Raw genomic sequence first — 20,318 nt, 5'->3', positions numbered from 1 at the left:
TGCACACTGGTTCTGGCCTCGTTACTGAAATTAATAACACATGGCCCTGTTTCTCTTTTGGATAATGGGGTAGAGATGGGTGGGGACTGAGGTTTCCCGGACAGCTGTAAGGCAGATTTTGGCATTCTTGTGCCAGCAACAGGACTTAGAATGGTCCAGTTATCCAGAGAAATCACTCAGCCATACTTGCTGGATCCCTCCATCATGTTGGGACAGTATGTGCAGCCTCAAGGGGTGTCTGTCATAGATTTTACTACCCCACTATGGAGACTTTTCTCCCAGCATCACAAAATAATTACTGTAACAGGCAAGCCCCAAATACTGAAAAGAACTCTCCTTTGCTCATACAGATACCTTTATTTGAAAAGTTAAAAATATCTGGCACATACAGAACTGGGCATTTGGATTTTACCCTTGTGGTATATATGGAAATAACTTCAGTGATTTCGTGGGTTAAGTAGATTTTGCAAATACCGAGCTTACAATTTAAAACAACCTTATGTCCTTGCCCCGTTATTAAACACTTTAAACTTAGTTGATTTTTTTTCTCTTACTTCTCTGGATTCATGCAGTTGTGGTGCTGCTTTCTGCTGAGACTTTAGCCGGAAGGCCACAAAAATTGAAAAGTAGGTAGTTAACATTTTAGGTATATAACAACTATGGAATGCAGGGGTGAGAAAGATGAAGAACATGCTGTGATTTGCAGACCATACTGTATCTAAATTAAGTAGTTTGCTATTGGGCAAAAATTGCTAGATAAATTCTTTCCTGTTCTTGGCACTATCTGCTCACTTCTGTGGTCTTGCAATAGGCATATAGCTTCTTGCCTTAGAAAAGCCCCTTTTCTTTCTTCATTTGGAGCTGCTTCCAGCCAGGCAGAGCAGCAAATTGCCCTCTTGTGATGCCAAACACAGAAATAAAATCCTGTTCAGAGAGGTAATTCTAAGAGAGAAAACAAAGTCTGTAGTTAGGAGGAAGACATGACACCCATGAATGCCAACAGAGGAGGGGAGGGTAGAGCTAAGAGAGTGTCTTTGAAGGGGGAAGGCGAAGGAATTTTTCAGAAAGTCTGTAATGGACTTAAATTATTCATTGGAGGATTCTTGGGATGTAGAATCCCATTTTGGCCTGAGCAGAAGCTGACCGGATTTGCTGCTCTCGTGGTCCCACCTGGCACCAATTTTTGGCCGGAAGAACAAGAATTGGGTTATATATGATGAATTCTAGACATGAGTTTTGGCTGAATGGAGAACTAAATCGAGTGCTGGTTTTCCTTGCGTCAGGCCCTTATCTGCCATTTTTTTATCCAGACATTTTCGAATGCAAGATTGCGTGGACCTTGTTCAGAGCATAAATTGATGCTTACTGAATATTTGCTCTCTGAGTAAAATTATTAAGATACGGCTTCTGTTTTCGAGCAAGTTGTAGTCCAGATCCTTAAGAGTTGGTTAGCTAAGACATTGTGGGAAACCCAGAGACCCACCCCAAATCAACTCCTTCAAGGGGAAAATAAGTGAATTCATTCAACATCAAAGTGTTAATTCATTCAACCAAAACTTCAAGAGGGCATACCATCTGCCAGGCCCTGTTGTAGGTGCTGAAAAGCAGAGAATGTGGTAGTGAACAAGACAGAGAAGGTCCTTGCTCTTAAGCAGTGTTAGGGCAGTCAGGGAGGGCCAGCCAGTACCTGAACCATGAGGAGGAGCTAGCTCTGATGGTCTGAGAGAAGAAAGTTTTCTCAGGCGGCCTAAAGGCTCAAAGATGGGGACAAGCGCATTTGAGACAGAAAAGAGCCCCTGGCTAGAGGGTGGTAAGTGAAGAGGGCGGTAGTATGTGAGATTGGACATCAGAGAGGCAGGCGCGGGCCAGGTTGTGTAGAGCTGCGGAGGCCACAGAAAGGATTCTGGATTCTTTTTCATTTGCAGCGGGAAGCCAGTTGGGGGACTCTTGGCAGTAGTCCGTGATGGCTGGACAGCAGAGAGACGGGGAGGAGTGGACAGAGGCCAGCTGATGGACTGATGTGGGGGGTGGGGTGGGAAAAAAGGAGCCCTGGGTTTTTGTCCTGAGCTACCGGGTAGCTCAGATGTCTGTTGAGGGGCCTACAATGTGCCAGAGCTGTCCTAGGCCATGTACTGAGACAGGTGCTTCCTTCATGGAGAGCTCCACTCACAGTAGACATAGTTCCTTTAGCCACTCACCTCCTTTTTGGCAGGGTTCACATCCTCAGGCAACTCCTGATTTTGATTTTTCAGCAGAACTTCTATAGCGTAATATTTTGGCTCAGAATTCAGGGAGAGGGTTGCATTCTTCACGTCCTAGGTAAGATAAGAATGTGGACAGGATAAAAGACTGTTCAGGGTCTCTGCAGTTGAAGTTCTGTGTGTATAGTATTTAATATTTTGGCTGATACTATTGCACCCTTTGTGATCATCTTTTCGAACGATGATCCCTAAAGCTGGCTGCCTGTCAGAATCATCTGGGAATCTAAAATATTCAGATTTTGGGGTACTTCTTGGGAAAGCTGATTGAGTGAGTCTAGGGTAAATCCTGTATAGGCAGTTTGGCTTAACGCTGGGCTTAAATCTCATTTCAATACTGTGATCACAGATCTTCTTTTGGCCCTTGTATTTAGGCTCTACATTTCCAGCCTTTAAATGACTTCAGATTGAAGTCATACTGTTGTTAAATACATTTTAAAGATACTATGTAGCCATTAGCTTTGGAATCTTGAGTTTGTAGAGCACAAAGGATAGAGCTGCAGATGGCATGGACACCTGCTACCACGCGCTTATCCTGATGCTAAAGAGTTGTTGGATTCCTGGCCAGAGGCTCCACTTCTTTTCGCCATTAGAGTAGGGGTAATGGCCTGAGTTTTTTGTGGTCTGCACGGTCAGAAACTGGTAAGCATCTCATTTCTGTTAGCAGCTTATTATTTATGAAAAATACTGCCAGTCATTTTAGTCTGTCCTGAATGATAGAATTGAATGATAAACCTAGTTTTTGTAGTTTTTGTTTGTTTTTTGGCTTAAACAACAAACATTCATTTCTCAGAGTTCTGGAGTCTAGGAAGTCCAAGATCAAGGTGTCTGGAAATCCTGGGTCTGGGGAGAGCTCGCTTCCCAGCTTGTGGATGGCATTTACCCAGTGTACCCTCATCCGGTAGAGAGCCAGCCCTCCTAGCTCTTCCTTCAAGGGCACTAATTACCCCCTCAAGGCCTCACCTCCTCCTACCACCACATTAGGGGCTAGGGGTTCAACATATGAATTTTGGAAGACAAACACATTCAGTCCATAATTCTAGGTTATTCCTAGGTCATAAGTTCTTATATTTATATTTAAAAATATGTTTGTTTTTTTAAGCAGCAAGTCTATTCTAAATTCTGGAAGACAGTAAAATGAGGAACTTGGCTTTGAGACCTGCTTTGCCATTGATTAGAACGATCTTAAATCAAAAGAGCCCACTAGAGTGATACTAAGGACGCGATAGGGTTTCGCCCATGTGGTGTCTGTAGCGTTTACGGTTTCTCTCTGGCTCCGAATGCCCGTGTGACTTGCTTCTCCAGGAGCAAACCCAACTCACAGCAGTGATTCTCGTGATAGCAGTAGCATCTCCCAGCTCTTCTTTTAACTGCTTGTAGGATTTCCCTGCCTGAAACAAAGAGACAGAAGACAGGACGAGGTGCTGCTTACGGGGGGAGGGCCATCTCAGGCCTTGTCTACCCTCGAGGAAAGCAACAAAGCTGGGGAATCAGAAGACATTGCAGGGCTGGGCACCTGGGTGGCTCAGATGGTTAAGCATCTGCCTTCGGCTCAGGTCATGATCCCAGGGTCCTGGGATCGAGTCCCGCATCGGGCTCCCTGCTCCTTGGGAGCCTGCTTCTCCCTCTGCTTCTCCCTCTCTCTCTCTCTCTCTCCTCCTCTGTCTCTCATGAATAAATAAATAAAATCTTTAAAAAAAAAAAAAGAAGAAGACATTGCAGGCCTAAGCAGGAATGAAAATCCCCCCTTCTGGGTCCACGCCAGGTTGGAAGGTCCTTCAACATGATCTGCATTCTTTGCTGGTGTTCCTTAACCCTCCACACAAGACCGAAGAAGACAGAGCCATTGACTAGGAGTCAGAAAACCTGGCTTCTTCCTAGTGGTTAACTGTGTCTTTCGACACATCCCCTCCTCTAAGCTTCCTCCTCTTTAATATGGAAACGTTTGGGGCGCCTGGGTGGCTCAGTTGGTTAGGCGACTGTCTTTGGCTCGGATTGTGATCCTGAAGTCCTGGGATCGAGTCCCGAATCAGGCTCCCTGCTTGGCAGGGAGTCTGCTTCTCCCTCTGACCCTTCCCCCTCTCATGCTCTCTCTATCTCATTCTCTCTCTCAAATAAATAAATAAAATCTTAAAACAAACAAACAAACAAAGATGGAAACGTTTGCCCCAGCTGTCAGGGTGGTTGTAAAGCTCAAAAAAGGAGATGTGTGTGGATAAACTATCAACCATTGCTTACTTCCACACACGGCTTCTTCCTCAGAGAAGCTGTGAATTCTCTAACCAGACTGAGTGCTGTGGTGGGCAGAAAAGAGAAGGAAAGTAAAAAGCAGGGGAGTGGAGAGGGGCGTGGGGGAAATGTGGTCCTGGATTTACTCAGCCCTTAAGTCAGTACCCCGCCTTCCCACTAAGCTATTCGCGCTGAGCTCCCGGGCAGTAGGGAGGTCTCCCCCATTCTCTCTGTTCTTACGCTCCAGACATGAGGGTCCCACGCCAAGAACCAGCCTGTGAAGATGGGAGGCTCAAAGCCCTGTTTGATGATCAGGATCGGTGTGTCCGCATCCCGGCCGCTGGGGTGAGTGTGCAGGTACTCCTGGGCCGTCGCAAGGGCTTTCTCCTTCTCTATGGCATTGGCCTCAGCTCCAATCCACAAGAACACCTGTGTGGTAGAGGTGGCATCTTAATGTGCTTCTATCAAGGACTAAGGACTAGACCAGACCCACTGCCTTTCCTTTCCCCCTCAGCGAACCACAGCCTCAGAGAACTTTCCCGGCCTCATTTGCTCAGCAGAGAGAAAGGTTTTCCCAGAATCAGCTTGGTGTTTTGATTTTAATTACATATGTATTTCCTAAATCTACATGTCTAGTCCCAAGCTCTCGCTGAACTTCGGCTTCCTGAACTCAACTTCTTGCAGAACACTCTCCCTCCCCCCGACTGTGGCTGTCTCTAGGAACCTCAAACAGAACCCCCCAAATGTAGCTCTTCTTTTCTAGACTTGCGTCCGTTGTCTCCATTTTTGGTCAATGGCATCTATCCAGTCATGTAGGGCAGTAACCTGGGAGCCATCCTCGATGCCCCTGTACCCAGTGAGTCACCAAGGCCAGCCCATTTCCCTCCTATGCATTTGTCATAGGTGTCACCGTCCCTCCATCTGACCCCACTGCCTCTGTGCAGCCCGAGGTGGCCCTTAGTCCTCTTACTCAACTGCTACAGTGCTCTCCTGACTGGCCTCCCAGCACACCTTCTGTCATTTCCCCCGTCCCTCCTCTCCCACACTTTGCAGGGTGATCAGTCGAAAGCACAGTGACTGTGTCATTCACCTGATTAAATTTCCGTAGCTTTCCAGGATAAAATTAAAACTTGACATGGTAGGTAAGGCCCATACCTACTTCTTAGCTTCATCTCGAATTCCGCTACCCTATCTTAAGGTCTGATGATACTGTCGGGAGTTCCTTGTCTACTAGACTATTCCATGCCTTGTTTTTTAACTTGTGCTATTTCCTTTGCCCAGGATGCTCTCTCTACCTGATTAATGCCCACTCATCCTTTGCGATTCAGCCTGGGAGCCATTTCCTCCGGGAAGTCTTCTCTGAACCCCTAAACTATGTTGAGTGCCCCTAATTTGTGCTCCCATGGCACCATACCTCCATTACAGCAAAATGATGTTTCTCTGTCCAGCCCCTCCATCAGCCTGTAAACTCTGAGAGCAGTGGCCCTTCACCTTGGTGACCCTACCCCTATCACAGTGACTGGGGCACGAAGGAAGTGCTGAGTACGTCTGCTGAGCTGAGTTGAGGAAAACAGGATGTCAGGGAGGATTTGCCTTGGAGATCTCCCCTTTGTGGCTCTATATTCCCTAAAAGGCCCATTGCTCTGAGTGTGGAAGCCTGTTGCTGTCTCTCCTAAGAAAAAGAAGTGCATGATGATAAGATGGACTGATTTTCACAAGGCAAAGTGGGAAACTTTCCAAGGTGGTCAGTTGTAAACAACACTCTGTTCTCTCCATCCCTGGCAAAAAGTGGGCTCTTCCTTCGGTTACCATTGACAGATGTTTGGTGGACTCAGGAAAGGGCCAGGGCTACCCTGGGTTTATCCTGGCAGGGGAGGTGCGACATGAAAAATAGCCTAAAGTCGGGGTGTGCGTGTGTGTGTGTGTGTCTTTGTCACTTGTTCCAAGTTCTCTGGCTGTGTCTTACCTGGTCCCAGGTATCTAGGAGCATCACATCACCTGGGTTCAGGTCATCCTGGGTGAAGTCTGTGATCTCCGTGACAACAAACCGCCCAGTCTTATTGGAACATTCAAAGAGACGAGGCTGCACATCTAGGATTTCCTGCTGTAGCCTGCAATGCAGTCCATTTAGGGGAACTGAGCTACTAAGAAATCATGTTTTTTTTTTTTTTAATTAAATTCTAGTTAGTTGACATACAGCTCAGTATTGGTTTCAGGGGCAGTGTTCAGTAGTTCATCAAGAAATAGGTTTTTTGAACTGAAAGGCATCCTAGAGTTTGTGCAGTTCACAAGCCTGGGCGGCAGGGGGAGCCCCGAGGAGGGGACAGCGCATTCCCATACCTTTTGTCGTTGGCATAGGCAGTTTTTCCTCCCAGCAGGTCCCAGAACTCAGCCGGCTCCTGGCCCTCAGCCACGGTGTTCTCGGTGCCCTCGCAGAGAAGGCTGGCCAGCTCCTTAGCCATCGCCCGCTCATCCCCACTAGACCCCTGAGAGTGGGGTGAGGAGAACACAAGCGTTCGTTGCACATAGACACATCGATGGGCAGGGGCAGGGAGTCACACTAAGAGTGTACTTGGATCAGCTACCGGGCAACAGTGCCACAGGATGGGAAGCTAGGTTTGTTCTAGTCCCGGGAAAGGAGGGGTGGGGAGAGGAAAACAGCGTGGTGGCAAAGAGCAGGACTGGACTCTGAGCCCACCGTGGATGTTGGTCAGAGGCACCTTCGTTTCAGCTTCAGTTGGAATGTTAGCACCACCTTTTGATTTTTTTTTTTTAAGAGAAAACATTTAAATTTATTCTTTAAATTACATTCAAGAAAATTCACTTTTTGGTGTACAGTTCTATGAGTCTTGACCAACAGAGAATCATGTTACCGCCATCAAAATGAAGATACAGAACATTGCCTCAGCCCGGCAAAAAATTCCCTCAGGCTACTCCCCCTTTGTCATCAGACCCTCCCCAAATCCTTAACCTCTGGCAACCACCAATCTGTTCTCCATCACTACAGTTTGCCTTTTCCAGAATGTTATAAATGGAATCATACACTAGATAGCCTTTGAGTTTGGCTTCCTTCACTCAGCATAGGACATTTGAGATTCACCCTTGTTGGGAGGATCAACAGCTTTTTTCTTTGTGCTGCTGAGTAGTATCCTACTGTATAAATATACCACTGTCTTTTCATTCTTCAGTTGAATTCTTCCAATTTTGGGTGATTATGAATAAAGGTGCCAGATATATTTGTGTGAAGGTAGTTTTTTCTTTCTTGTGGGTAAATAAATACCCAGGCACGGGATTGCTGGATCATAGGTGTGTGTTTTATAAGAAACTGTCAAATGGTTTTCCAAAGTCTGGTGCATTCCCACCAGCAATACAGGCGAGTTCCTGCAACCTCATCTGCACTTGATACTGTAATTTTTTTTTTTTTAGCCCTTCTGCTAGGCATACAGCGCTATCTCTGTGGTTTTTACTAGCATTCCCCTGATGCCTGCTCAGTTCTCTTTTGTAAAACAATTTTAGTGCTTTTTAATGTAGATGCACCCCGAATTGATGAAATCACAGTTTTAGTGTTTGTGTTCAATGTTAATGCCTGTCCTACTACAATCCACCAAACTGGTGTGGAAAGATTGACTTATCCAGCCTCCCTCTGTGTAGAAGTTTATGGAGCATCTCCTGAGTGTGAGCAAGTCTGTCAGTGAGTTTCTAATCGTGGGGGACAGTGGCAGTTCCTTTGAAGATCCTTTAGGAAGAGGCTCATCTTCTTGAGGACTGCTCTGGCCTACGTTTTTTAGTTCCTTTGTCCTTGCTGACAGGAATATGGGCATAGGGTTGGGCTCCAACGGGCTGGCGTGACCCCTGGGCCCAGCTCTCTCACCTTGCCGTACCACAGGTAGTGCTCTGCCTGGGTCTGTAGCAGAAAGGCATCACTGGAGTTCAGGGAGGAGGCGAAGGCTGGAACCTCCACCGCTTTGGTGTTAGATTTGTCATTTCCTTGAATCTGGAAGAGCCTTACTGGGGGATCGGGCTCAGCATTTCCCTTTCTGGAAGTCCCACCCTAGAGAGAAGGAGAAAAGCAGAATCTGGTTCTAAGAGGCACCATGTGAACAGAGCACTAGGCTAGCCATTGTGGAGATTATGGATGAATTTACCACTGCTTTTGCCCTCGGGGAGCTTCCATGCCAACTGGGAGAGGTCAGGTGAGCTGGAACTGCAGTACCAATAATATTAGCTCTCATTCAGGGACTCTAATTATATGCTAGGGCTCTATGGCTGGTGCCTTACCCATATTACTTCATGGATCCTCGTAATAACTGTGAAGTAGGTATTTATTTATTTGTTTATTAATTAAAAAAAATTTTTTTTTAGATTTCATTTATTTGAGAGAGAGAGCGAGAGCACAAGCAGGGGGAGCAGCAGAGGGAGAGGGAGAAGCAGGCTTCCTGCTGAGCAGGGAGCCTGATGTGGGGCTTGATCCCAGGACCCCGGGATCATGACCCAAGCTGAAGGCAGCTGCCCAACCAACTGAGCCACCCAGGTGCCCCAGTAGGTATTTATTTTTAAAGATTTATTTATTTGAGAGAGAGAGAGAGAGAGCACACATGCTCGTGAGCAGAAGGAGGGGCAGCAGGAGAGGGAGAGAGAGAGAATCCCAAGCAGACTCCCTGCTGAGTGTGGAGCCTGATGTGGGGCTCCATCTCACAGCCCTGAGATCATGACCTGAGCTGAAATCAAGAGTCGGACCCTTAACTGACAGCCACCCAGGAACCCCCAAAGTAGGTATTTATTACAGCACAGATGGGAAAAGTGAGGCTTAGCAACCTGGTTAATAAATGACAAGGCTAGGACATTATACATTCCTGGTAGTGCTTCAGCCAGGGCTTCGTGGAAGAAGTGGGCACACCCAGGAGCGGGGATGGACAGGGCATGATGCGGCACACGTGAGGTCTAATGGGGAGACCCACCTCACCAGAGTGGAGAGCGTGGGTTCGGGCGCTGAGAGTAACACACCCGCATGGGTAATACGGGTCAGATCATGAAAGACCTTGGACGTTAACGAGGCAGTGGTTTGGACTTGAAGCCCTGGGCAGCTGGGATTCCCTTGAGTGTTCAGAGAGATTAACCCCCTTCTCGTCTGTGTCTACCCCTGTGTCTAGCCCTGGTCTCCATCCCTCCTCTCCTATACTGCAGCCCCCTGCTGACTTAGTCATCTGAGTATTCCTGCTCCTGGTGTCACTTTTTCTGAGGGGTCTCACCTCAAAGATAACCAGCTTCCCTTTGAAGATGGCCATGAAGTGGCGGGTCTCCTTCCCCATGGTGACTCGGACCTGCACAGGCGCCCCGTCAAACTGCTGATCCATCTCCATGGCCTGGTATGCCGAGGCCACCAGCTCATCCTTGGAGGCGTGGCGGCCCTGCAGGGGTGGGAGGGCGAGCAATGGATCCTTGCTACCCCTCATCCCCGCCCAGTGGCCAGAGGTAGCGTCAGGATCCCAAGGAAGAGCCTGTGTCAGGCCTACCTGCCAGATATACAAGATGTAGCGTGGCTTCCCATTCACCTCGTATGTGTAGAGAACCAGATAGCAGTCTCCCCCATAAAAGAAGCCGTACCGCTGATGCTCCACAGGGACCAGCTCCAGGTTTTCAATCCTCCAGACCTGGACACAGAAGGAGACACAAGTTCCCAGAGATGGGGCTCCTATTTGAAAAGATGGTTGCCTGAAGGGAACTGGGCCATGCTTCTCAGAGAATCCAGGCGGGTGAGGCACGAACATCCACCCAAAGTACACCTTCCTTCTCTGGTTCTTCATTCCCAGTTGTTAGGGCTTATCACATTTGCATGATTTGAATCCCGAGAAGAACCAGATCATTCCTGCTCCGGTGCATCCCCATCATGGCTCTGAGATGATTTGACTATTTCTGCCTGGTGAGTTATTGATAGCACACGGGGGTAGTGGCCTTTCACTTCCCTGAGGGGTTGTGGGAAAGCGTTGCAGACTCTGGTCACCTCTGAGAGCTGACTCCTGAGGTCCAGAGATGAAAACGAAAGCAAAGCAGACCAGAGTCACCCTCTCCCTCCTCTCCAGAAAAAAGCTAGGAGGGCCGGTGCTGCCTGCCCTGAGGTGCCAATCACTGACTTACCTCAACTTCCCCATTGCCATCATCGACCATTCTTTCCTGGGCAGCGACCTCCGGCTTGGTATGCAGCAAAGTCACATCAAATTTATCCTGGAGAACTTTAGCTGCAGAGAAGGGGTTGGGAGAAGCCAAGTGAGTGAAGAGCATCTGTTCCTGCCTTTCTAGAGAGTCCCAGCAATGGGAAGGGGAGCTGGGGAGCAGCCTTACCGATTTTGCCGACACCAAACGTTTTCCCCAGGCCCACGGTCTGGTCCTTCACTGCCCACTTCTGGAACAGCTGCTTGAACATGGCCGACTCAGCACCATCATTGATGGTCTCCACATTGGTGCTGCCAGGGTAGCCCTTCATCTGGATGAAGTTCTGCAGACAGCACACACCCCCCCCCCCCCGCCACGCCGAAAGTCACGTCAGTCAGGGAATGCACTGGGTTCTTTGCTTGTCTGGTGACTTGCCTCTTTGAAGCCAGTCAGCAGAATTGCTCCGTTGTGGGAGTCGGAGTCAAATGCTAACTCACTTATGTCTAGGGACCAAGTTACCTGCCTCAGGGAAAGGACTGAGGGAACACTTTCATATCTCTGGATTGACCTGTCATGATCATTAATTTTTTTTTGCAAGATCCTCTATACTGTGTTCCTACCACACTCATGTACCCCACTGAGTTTGTGTCATAGGCATTTGCTCATTTATTGCTGTGTAAGTGCATCCTGCTGGGTTCATCTGCCATGGGTCTGGACAACGTCACAGGCCCCTTGAGGACAGGGCTGTTGACTGTGATGTGATGTCCCCTTTGATAATAGCAGCCATGTTTACTGAGCAGGTGTAGGCGCCAGGTACTGTCCTAAGTGCCTTACAAATGTTACTGATGCCTCAGAACAACCCCAGGAGTTGTCTCTTAAACCTGGATTTATCCCCAGGTTGTCTGTCTGACTGAAGTCCGTGTATGTAACAGTGATGTCATAAGCCCAAGTGCCTCATCTGGTTCTCTGAACACATCTGACATGGTCCTGACAGAATTTTGTGGACAATACTATACATCTGTAGCTCCTACCAGGGCTTTAGACATGGCCGTCTGTTTTTCAGTCTTTGTGGCTCTTCTTCCTTTCCACACGTAGATCTTGGTTCCACTTTGGTCTAAGATGTAGCAGTCCTGAAGCAGGCAGGGATAAAGGTGGTTACTGCCAATCGGGACATAAGGAAGATCTCTGAAGCCAGGTCTGGCCACAGAAGCCGTGCCTACCCAAGCTCTACTCACGTCATGGTTCAGTAAGTCCTGGACCAGGGGCCTTGTCGCTACCTCTGTGACCACCAGCTGCCCAGCTGAGTCCGAGACACTGGAAAAGGGGAGAAGTTAGCTTGTGCCTTCTCTTCCACAAAGCATCTTGTAGTCAGTTTGATATTTTGCTGGTTTTGTTTTAGTGTAAAGTTTCTGGGTCAAGTTTGACCTCTTATGACAGGCATGGCTTGAATGCAGACAGGAATGTGATGGACCCTGTTCTCAAGAGGAGACTTTGGTGCATCTCTCTCTGGAACATGATCTCCTCCACATCCCTGGGCATGGATAGAGCCAAGTAAAGGAAGAGTCTCCTCAAGAGACCAGGAAGAGTTGCTGACAAGAGCAGATGGTAGCTGCCTCCTTGAGTGGGGAACACGGAGCTCCTTCTGAAAACTGCATTTGAAAAGGGTTAAAAGAAAGCCAGACGCCTGGGGGCAACTGGGTGGCTCAGTCAGTTATGCTCAGTCAATTAGGCTCAGTCTGCTTTTGGCTCCCTGGGTCAGGTTCTGGGTAGGGGGGCTCCTGGGATCGAGCCACCTCCCTCTCTCTCTGTGTGCATGCGCTCTCTCTCTCTCTCTCTCTCTCAAATAAATAAATGAAATCTTAAAAAAAAAAAAAAAGCCAGGTGCCTGTACCCAAAATGAGGAGCCAAGCACTCCCTACCCTAGCTTCCAACCAGCAGCCAGGTTTAGTTACTCACTGATACAACATGATGTTTGATTTCTGCTGCTGGTCCATGATCTCATCGGGCATGGCAGGCTTGATAATAGAGCGCCGGCCAAGGGTGTCCTGAAGGACCTTCATCAGCTCCGGACTTGCTGCCTCCTCGTCTCCCTCAATCACGCCTATTTCAGCACGGCCCCCTCGTTCCCTGTCCCGAATATCCTTTGCCAGAAGCATAGCCTGTCAAAGAAGCCCCAGGAAGCACTCAGTCCCTCTGGGACCCCTTGGCGCTTGCTGGCTTTGGGGGGCAGCGACCTGGGTCCCAGACACAGGAGTTATTGTGTGGCTTAAGACCCCGGGGCTGAGTCACAGACTCAGGCACTTGGCCTGTCTCTGAAACAGATTCTGCTCCAATGCGGGGGTCTGTCTGTCTCCATATCTCACGGAAGAGCCAGTGAGGAAGGAAGACGGAAAAGGCAACCAAGAGAGTGTGAGCCCCATGACCGGGCCTGAGGGAGAGGAGAAGGGGCTCAGACTGGGAAGAACCACACCTTCAGGCGCTCTCCGCTGTTGCTTTCTGGGCCATTCCATTGGATGATGACCTTCCCAAGGTCCAGCAAGAAGACATCGCCTTGGTTAAAACTGTTCCAGCTCATTTCCACCTGCAGATGAGAAGTGGACGTCGTTCAGGAGGAATTCTTAGGTACCAGCAGGGGAGGCTCCGGGCCCAGGCCAGAGAGTGGGCAGGACTTACCTCGGTGGCCCTGATGTTTCTTTTCCCCTTCACGTGTAACAGCCGCTTCACGTCATAGGTGTTGGTCTCCACATGCTTCATCCCGGAGGCCACGCCCCCCTTCCTGTAGCTGAAGGGATATCCAGAAAACCCCCCGTTATTTATGTGCTAGGGACTGGGGAGGCCGGTGTCAGTTAGGCAGACGCGGCCTCTGCCCTCAGGGGCGGTGGCGACAGAAGGAGACTCCATGAGGCCTTTTTGACAGAGTGGTCCGGGCAGTCTTCTCGGGAGGAGTGACATTCAAGCTGACATATGAGGAGGACTGGGAACCAACCAACAGAGGATTAGTGTTCCAGCGGGTGCCTCCGTGGTGAGGACCCTGTAGCACAAGCTTGGTGGGTTCTAGCTGCTGTGTGAATCTCAGCGTGTGACAAGGAGAGGGGCACAGGCTGGGCGGCCGCAGCAGAAGCATTCATGACACTATGGCGTTAAGACCAACCGGCTGGGGGAGTCCGCTGTCTTGGCCCTGGAGTTCCCCCCAACCCCGCCTCCACCGCAGGCATCCTGCCTGCACCTGCAGGACGGGCAGAGAGCCGCCCTGGAGCAGGACTTTTGTCTGTGGGCTCCCTGGTGACTCATGGGGCGTGCCGTGCCCAGCAGGTCCTCAGTCAGTGCGACTGCCAACCGGCAAGAAGCTAGCCTTGGACCAGCCTCGGATCTCTCGAGCTCCTCGGAATCCCTCTTTTTGTTTTCAATCTCGAGCACAAAGTTTGGAGTTAAACTCCTCAGTTTGTGGAACATTATCATCTCCGTCCTTTCCAAGAGCCCTCTCCTGTTTTCAGTATTTATGCATTCCCTTTTCTCTGCATATGTCCCCCAACTCCTCTGCCCACCACAGGCATCCCTTCTGACCGTTGAACAACTGCCTTTTTATTTTCATTTGGGTAAATGTGTCCTGTTGTTTGGTGGGCATGTACTTTCTTTAAAACAGAAATTGGCACTGTTATATATTTCAGGTCCGTCTCTTACTCTGGTCACTAGGACCATGTTTTAATTTCAGGGCTGTCCACAGCTCAGCCGGTATCTGCTCCACGGTCTCCCGCTGTGTACTTCTTCCTGTCCCATCTCCCTGTGACAGGCATTTATGGGGGGGCGCCTACGGCTTCACACCACCACTCCTGACACTGCTGTGAACTTTCTGGATCGCGAGCCCTTGCGGAGCTGGGTGCGTGAGAGGTCCCCTGAGGTATACACCTGGGAGTGGGATTGGCCTCAGTGACAGCACACTGTCCTCCAGCCACTGACCACCAGACTGGTTCTCACCCCGCCCCCCCTCGCCCCCCCGGGCAGGGCACGTGGCCTCCGCTTTCCCCACAGTCTTGCCACTGCTTGCCTCTGCCCGGCCCTCTGGTCTGCCTGCTCTGGTAGGTGGAAGCCATAGCTTTGATTTGATCTGTATTTGTCTGATTCTTCATATACTGATTGGCCCTTTTGGTTTCCTCTTTGGTAAACTGCCATTTCTGTCCTCGCGCTGGTGTAACTACTCACATGATGCCCTGCTTGAAGTAGCCGTGGAAGGTGTCAGACTCGTGGTACTGGACCTCTCGGTGCTGCACGGGGCTGCCCCCCAGGTAGTCATCCAGCTGTGTGGTGTAGATGGCTGCGCAGGTCTGCTCATCCTGGGAGGAGTCCTTCCCGATCCAGAAGTGGATGTCCTGGGAGAGGAGGCTGCCCACTCTCCGTGTCTGGGGGGATGTCCAGAGAGATCAGGTCAGGGGCCAGCTCACCCCCATCCTGCTCTGCTGCTGGCCCCCCGGGCGCCGGGAGAACACAGCGTATGGTGGCTCGTGGCTGCCCTAGGCAGGCTCCGGGCCTCTCTCCCTCCCTCCTGGGCCCCTGTGCAGACCTGCTATGTGGCTCAAGCTCTGGCAGCCCAGAATCCTCCCGCATTTGGGGAGAGTTGACAGCTTACTGTTCTCCAACTTCATGGAGACCCGTGAGGATCTTTTCCAAGTTGAGATACAGACTGACCTTGTGCCCCTTCGCTCCCTGCTCTCCCGCGGCTGACACAGTGCCAATCTGTCCATCCACCTGGCTCGGTCGGCATCGTTCATGTGCGATATTGTTCCCTCAACCAGAATGGGCACTTTGAGGCATGGCCTTGTATTTACCTGGCCTGCCTCCATACCACTCTAATGTGGGGGCTGGGCCCCAGGAGGGAGAGGTGCTGCTCGCAGGGTCCTCGCTGAGGTTCAGACTGAGGGCCCCATCCCCTAAGAATGGCCTTTCTAGTCAAACTGGAGGCCTGTTCTGTACAACACTGAGGAAGAGTCAAGACGGATACCAGGAACCTGATTAGCATCAGCAGCAGATCTCGGTGGAACCCAAGAACGGCTCTCAAGGGAGAAGCTCATGGGAACCGGTGGGGGGGGTGGTTTGGGGGTGGTGGTGCTCACCGAGAGGATGACGTAGCAGTCCCCCTCATAGAAGTTGCCATGGGCACTCTGGGGTACCAGCGCCAGCTCCAGTTTCTGGAAGGACAAGGGCTGTGTATAGTCTGCATCCCACCCCCCACTCCCCAGCCTCCCTGTCCTCCATCATTTGGCACAGGTGGCCGGGGAGAAGTAGGGAAGATGTCCCTGCTGATTCTATAGGGCATGGTGGCTAGCCACAGGATTAGTGGGCCCACCCCTCTAGCTTCTGCCAAGCTCTGCCTGCATGGCCCCAGGGCTGAATCTGGGTCCCTGTCTTTACCCCATCCCCCTCCCTACCACCTGCTTGGTCTCACTGTACTGTGAGGAGCCTTGTGAGCTCCTCCAGCCCTTTGCAGGGAAAAGAGCTGGGTATAAGCGGTCAGGTCAAATCCTACCTCTGAGCAGCTGCACCCTGTGCCTCTGACACCGTCCTCCAACCCTGACTGCCCAGTGCTGGGCAAGGGCTGCAAACAGCATGGGTGCGCCATGGGGCTATGAGAGGCAAGTGCTGGCGGTGTGTGGGCGGGGCTCCACAGCCAGTGCTCTGTATTGGATTCTGGGGTGGGGGCTTGATGTGTCCCCTGCACATATGGTTTGTCCCAGGAGAGCCATTCACATGGCCTCAGATAGGGATTTTCCTCACTCTAAGTGACAGGCACCTGCAGGCATACTTGTGTATGCTCTATGTAAGATGTGCGTGTTAAATGTGAAGACGTTAAATATACCATACTTTTGGTAACTTTTAGTACCTACTTTGAAATAATCAGGAAGCTTTAAGGGCTCTGGGTTTTAGGCGGCTGCCCCTCCCTGGGCTCAGAGGAGGGAGGAGAGGTGCGGGGACGGGGGTTCTGACATCTGGCAGGTGGGGCTGCCCAGGCCAAGGCTGTTCCCAGCTAGACTGCTGGAGCTCGAGGTCAGCTGGAGGGGCTCAAGCCCAGGTGGCAGAAGAGATGAACGGCCCCCTGATCTACGCAGTAACCTCCCCTCCCCTACTACTTGGCAGGAGCCAGCATGCCCTGTGAAAGACAGGTTCCGTTTTTCTGACAGGAGTCTTCGGTCTTTCTCTAGGGCATTTACTGCAAGTGCAGACTCACTGAGCAGATGGCAGGATAAAGGGCAAACTTAGTTTTGCTTGGAGCCCGGCTCTCCAGAGCTAAAAGCATTTCCTCCACCCGCCACCACCTGCTTCGAGCGCCCAGGAGGGGTCAAGGATAGGAAAAGGTGACTCCGATGCTGTCCCTTGCTATTTCCCAAGGCAGGAGACTGCAGGAGTGCCTGGGGTGACCAGAGACCGCCCCCAGATGCCGTGTGAGGAGGAAGGTGTGCCTCCAGCCCAGCTCACCTCTATTCTCCAGGTGATGATCCCAGGGTCGTTGCCCACAGCCCTGAAGGCGCTGCTCAGAGACATGGTGCTTGTCTTCCCAGGACTGCAACATCACAGAGTGAGTGGGGCGGATGATGATGCCTCTCTTGGCAGGCAGCCCTCCAGCTTTTCCCCTAAATCATTTCCTAGCATCTTGTCAGCCGTCCTGCCATGTGCCTGTGGGGCACCCTGCACTGTTTCACGGCGATGGGGGAAATGACTTGTCCAAGGTCCCACTGTAAGCCTGGCTGGCCTGGCGGAGGGGGGCTCACCCAGAAAGAAGGCCAGCTTCCCCCTTGCCACTCCCCTGGTAATAGCCACGGTTATCTACTGAAGGACTGGTAAATATGGTAAGCCCTGTGTGGCTTCACTTTATGTTGTTATTTAATTCTTATAAACTGAGTCTATTTTCATCTTACATCGTAGGCAAGTTAAGGTTTGGAGAGGTTAAATAATTTGCCTGATGTCACACGCTAGAGCGAAATCCGTATCTGGCCCTAAAACCTGTGCTTTTAGTCACTCTGATGTCGTGTAACCCTTCCTAAACTTATCTGCCTTCAGTGGCACACGGGAAGAAAGGCTTGTATCAGTATTTCCAAGTTGGGCTGCCGCCTTCTCTCATTCATGCCGTCCAGCTCTTCCCAGCGTCCTCGTTTGCCAGGTCCGCTGTGCGGTCAAGTCTTTGACTTCCTCTTTGGGCTTTTACCTTCCAGACTTTTCCCTTTTAAGTAAGCTGTCCTAAAACTCAAACACCCCGTCTTGTTTTTGTCCTCCAATAATATTGCCTGTGCCTCGGGGAAGAGGGAAAGCAACATGGCCGAGCAGGGTGTGGGACCGAGTTGGGGTGCTGGCAGCGACAGGCTGGGTGGCCGGGCCCGCCTGGGGGCAGACCTGCAGGAGCTGCTGGTGGCCGCCCACAAGGCAGGGTAGGGAGAGGGAGTAAGCGGGGAAGAGAAGTGCGGGTGGATCGGGCACCATCTGTGCTCAAGGCGTGTCTAGGAGCATCAGGCACTTCCACACATTCATGCTCCCCTAGCGGCTTTGCAGCATCAAAATACCTGCCTGGTTCTTGCTCTCAAGGAACTTGCGTTCCCGTAATACCTGTAACTGATGAATGCCCTCAAGGGGCGAAGGAAAAAGGACGTGCTTGATGGATTTACATAAAGTAAAAAACCAAAACAAAAAACAAAACACGACCCACCCAGAAAGGGCCGCATGGAGTTGTGCTATCTGGAGGCGTATTGCGCATGTTTGGCTATTCCATCCTTGAGCCTTGGTGGATGAAGCCAGGTTTGGAGAGTTTGTGTCATTATCTAGCATGGGTTTGGCAAAACAGAGAAAGCCAGACTCCCTTTGTGTTCTGCTACAGCAAGACTAAGGCGGAGCAGCCACTGTTTGAGAATTTAATTTGGTAACTCGTGCTGCCCCACCCTCCCCGGTGCTGCTCAGAAATGCCAGGAAATACTCAGGTTTTTCTCAGACCCTTGATTTCACTCATTAAAGGCAACTGCCATGACCCAACTAGGGGAAGGGGACAAGGGCCAACGAACTCATTTCTTGAAAACCGAGAAGTTTCAACCTGGGAAAAACCAAACTGGCTGGCATTGATGAGGGCTGTGACTCTCAGAGGCCAAAAGCAGTCCCATTTCCCAGCAGGGACTTAGGGATCGAAAGGGAAGGAGCTCACTGGGCCAAGGCCCCCCAACCAAGGAAAGGACATGCTCAAAGAAGGCACTTCCTGCCTCACTGGAACACCTGGAAAACGTGATTGCACTCGTGACATCGAAGTCCCCCGAAGCTGAGTTTCTCCCTCCTTCTTCCCCAAGTCCTTATTTATTAATTTGGTGCTGCAGAAACCTTGGGGTGGGGTGGGGGTTTTGAAATCCCAGGCTAAAAGCCAGTGGCCCTCAATTCTTACAGAGCTCTGTGAATGGACCCCAAGCAGAGGAAGCCGGTTCTAACTTCTGCCTTGCCCCACACCACCTTTCTGAGCTAGGTGAATGGGGCAGTGTCCTTATTTCCCAGCATTTGAAACCTTTGCTTTCTGTTCAATGCCTTCTAAAAAGGGCCTTAACTGCTCAGCAAGAAGTTTGCAAAACTGGTTACAAACTCCTGGTTCAATCCTTTAAAAGCCTCATCCAAGAAGCCAAAGGCACAGACATTTCAGTGTCCTGCCTCCTCTCACTTCCTCCTTGTTCAGCAGGATCGCTCTACTGGCGTGCACCCCATCCACCAGACCTTACCGTGCCTTCTCTCCTGCCGCGTCTTCTGAGTCTCCGGGCAAGGAGCAGCAGTGTCAGAAAACCACCCCAAGGCGGGAGGCGCCAGGTCCTGCTGCCTTAGCTTAGTAATGGCTGCAGACGCTGCGTTATATTTGCTTGTGTTTGCATCTTAACCTCATTTTCCCAGTCCTGGCCAATCACAGCCAACCTAGCCCTGGGCTTGACTTATTCAAACCAAGAGGGGAAGCTTTATCTGCTCCTATTCAAAACAGCAGAAACCAGAAGAACGGACTTTTAAAGGCTTTTCTCTTTTGACTCCAGCTCCACACCCTGATCTAATTGATTTCTTTTTAAAGTGCACAGCCCATCAATAATGCAGGAAAGAGGGTGAAAGGATATGAAATTTGCCATATTGTAGATATGGATGCATTATGCTGATGACAAGAGGCAGGGGCCAGAGCTGCCCCTGAGTGCTTGGGATGTCTAAACTGGCAAGTGCCTCCCTGAGAAGCTTCTGGGCATTCTTCAGAGGGAGGGAAGTCCAGGAGAGGGGCCAGGAGTGTGTTATATTCGGTCATCCTGTTTTGCTCCTTAGGGTTTCCCTTGGGGTCCCTACAGCAGTCCAATCACAATCTGAGTGCCTACTATGTGCCAAGAACCCTGCTGGGCTCTAAGCCCCGGGGATCCTGGTTTGGGAGAATCACGAAGGGATGCAGAAGAACGAAGACTCCCAGACTCCCAGTCCCTCCGGGTTTCTGGTTTGTCCCCCAGAAGTCAATAGGACACCAAGTGTATGCTTATTAAGCACCTGGAAGGCAATGGAGTTGGTTCCAAATGGGGGCCAGAGAAAGAGTCCAACTTCTGTAACCTTGAGCAGAAGCCCAGTCGGTGCTGAGTGTGCGGCTGGTCTCCCAGCCAGAGGCAGCGGCTCACCCAGCCTGGGTGCCCCGAGGGGTGGCAAGGGAGGCAG

The 20,318-nt window shown here is 50.7% G+C and overlaps 1 protein-coding gene across 3 annotated transcripts in view; it reads right to left on the bottom strand.

Moving 5' to 3' along the window:
* Positions 1-286: 286 nt before the first annotated feature.
* AVIL (advillin) overlaps positions 287-20,318 on the bottom strand; it is a 23,668-nt gene continuing 3,636 nt past the window's right edge. The window contains exons 1-20 of one of the 3 annotated variants that reach the window (XM_027591967.2): positions 19,370-20,239; positions 17,106-17,190; positions 15,746-15,820; positions 14,838-15,034; positions 13,311-13,419; positions 13,108-13,218; positions 12,594-12,796; positions 11,873-11,951; positions 11,669-11,767; positions 10,827-10,980; positions 10,623-10,723; positions 10,001-10,138; positions 9,737-9,895; positions 8,359-8,538; positions 6,828-6,973; positions 6,454-6,598; positions 4,728-4,916; positions 3,581-3,649; positions 2,199-2,315; positions 288-942 (exon numbers count right to left, since the gene is read on the bottom strand). In XM_027591967.2, coding sequence (XP_027447768.1) covers positions 829-942; positions 2,199-2,315; positions 3,581-3,649; positions 4,728-4,916; positions 6,454-6,598; positions 6,828-6,973; positions 8,359-8,538; positions 9,737-9,895; positions 10,001-10,138; positions 10,623-10,723; positions 10,827-10,980; positions 11,669-11,767; positions 11,873-11,951; positions 12,594-12,796; positions 13,108-13,218; positions 13,311-13,419; positions 14,838-15,034; positions 15,746-15,820; positions 17,106-17,171 — 2,451 coding nt within the window. In that variant the 5' untranslated portion in view covers positions 17,172-17,190; positions 19,370-20,239 and the 3' untranslated portion in view covers positions 288-828. Of the gene's footprint in view, positions 943-2,198; positions 2,316-3,580; positions 3,650-4,727; positions 4,917-6,453; positions 6,599-6,827; positions 6,974-8,358; positions 8,539-9,736; positions 9,896-10,000; positions 10,139-10,622; positions 10,724-10,826; positions 10,981-11,668; positions 11,768-11,872; positions 11,952-12,593; positions 12,797-13,107; positions 13,219-13,310; positions 13,420-14,837; positions 15,035-15,745; positions 15,821-17,105; positions 17,191-19,369; positions 20,240-20,318 lie in introns of those variants that run through there. The other 2 variants (XM_027591969.2, XM_027591970.2) reach the window with 2 other exon arrangements.

Source organism: Zalophus californianus, chromosome 9, assembly GCF_009762305.2.
Source record: "Zalophus californianus isolate mZalCal1 chromosome 9, mZalCal1.pri.v2, whole genome shotgun sequence".
In the NCBI taxonomy this organism is placed as follows: domain Eukaryota; kingdom Metazoa; phylum Chordata; class Mammalia; order Carnivora; family Otariidae; genus Zalophus; species Zalophus californianus.
Note: the sequence above shows the minus strand (reverse complement) of the source record. Positions and strands in the feature narration are given on the sequence as shown.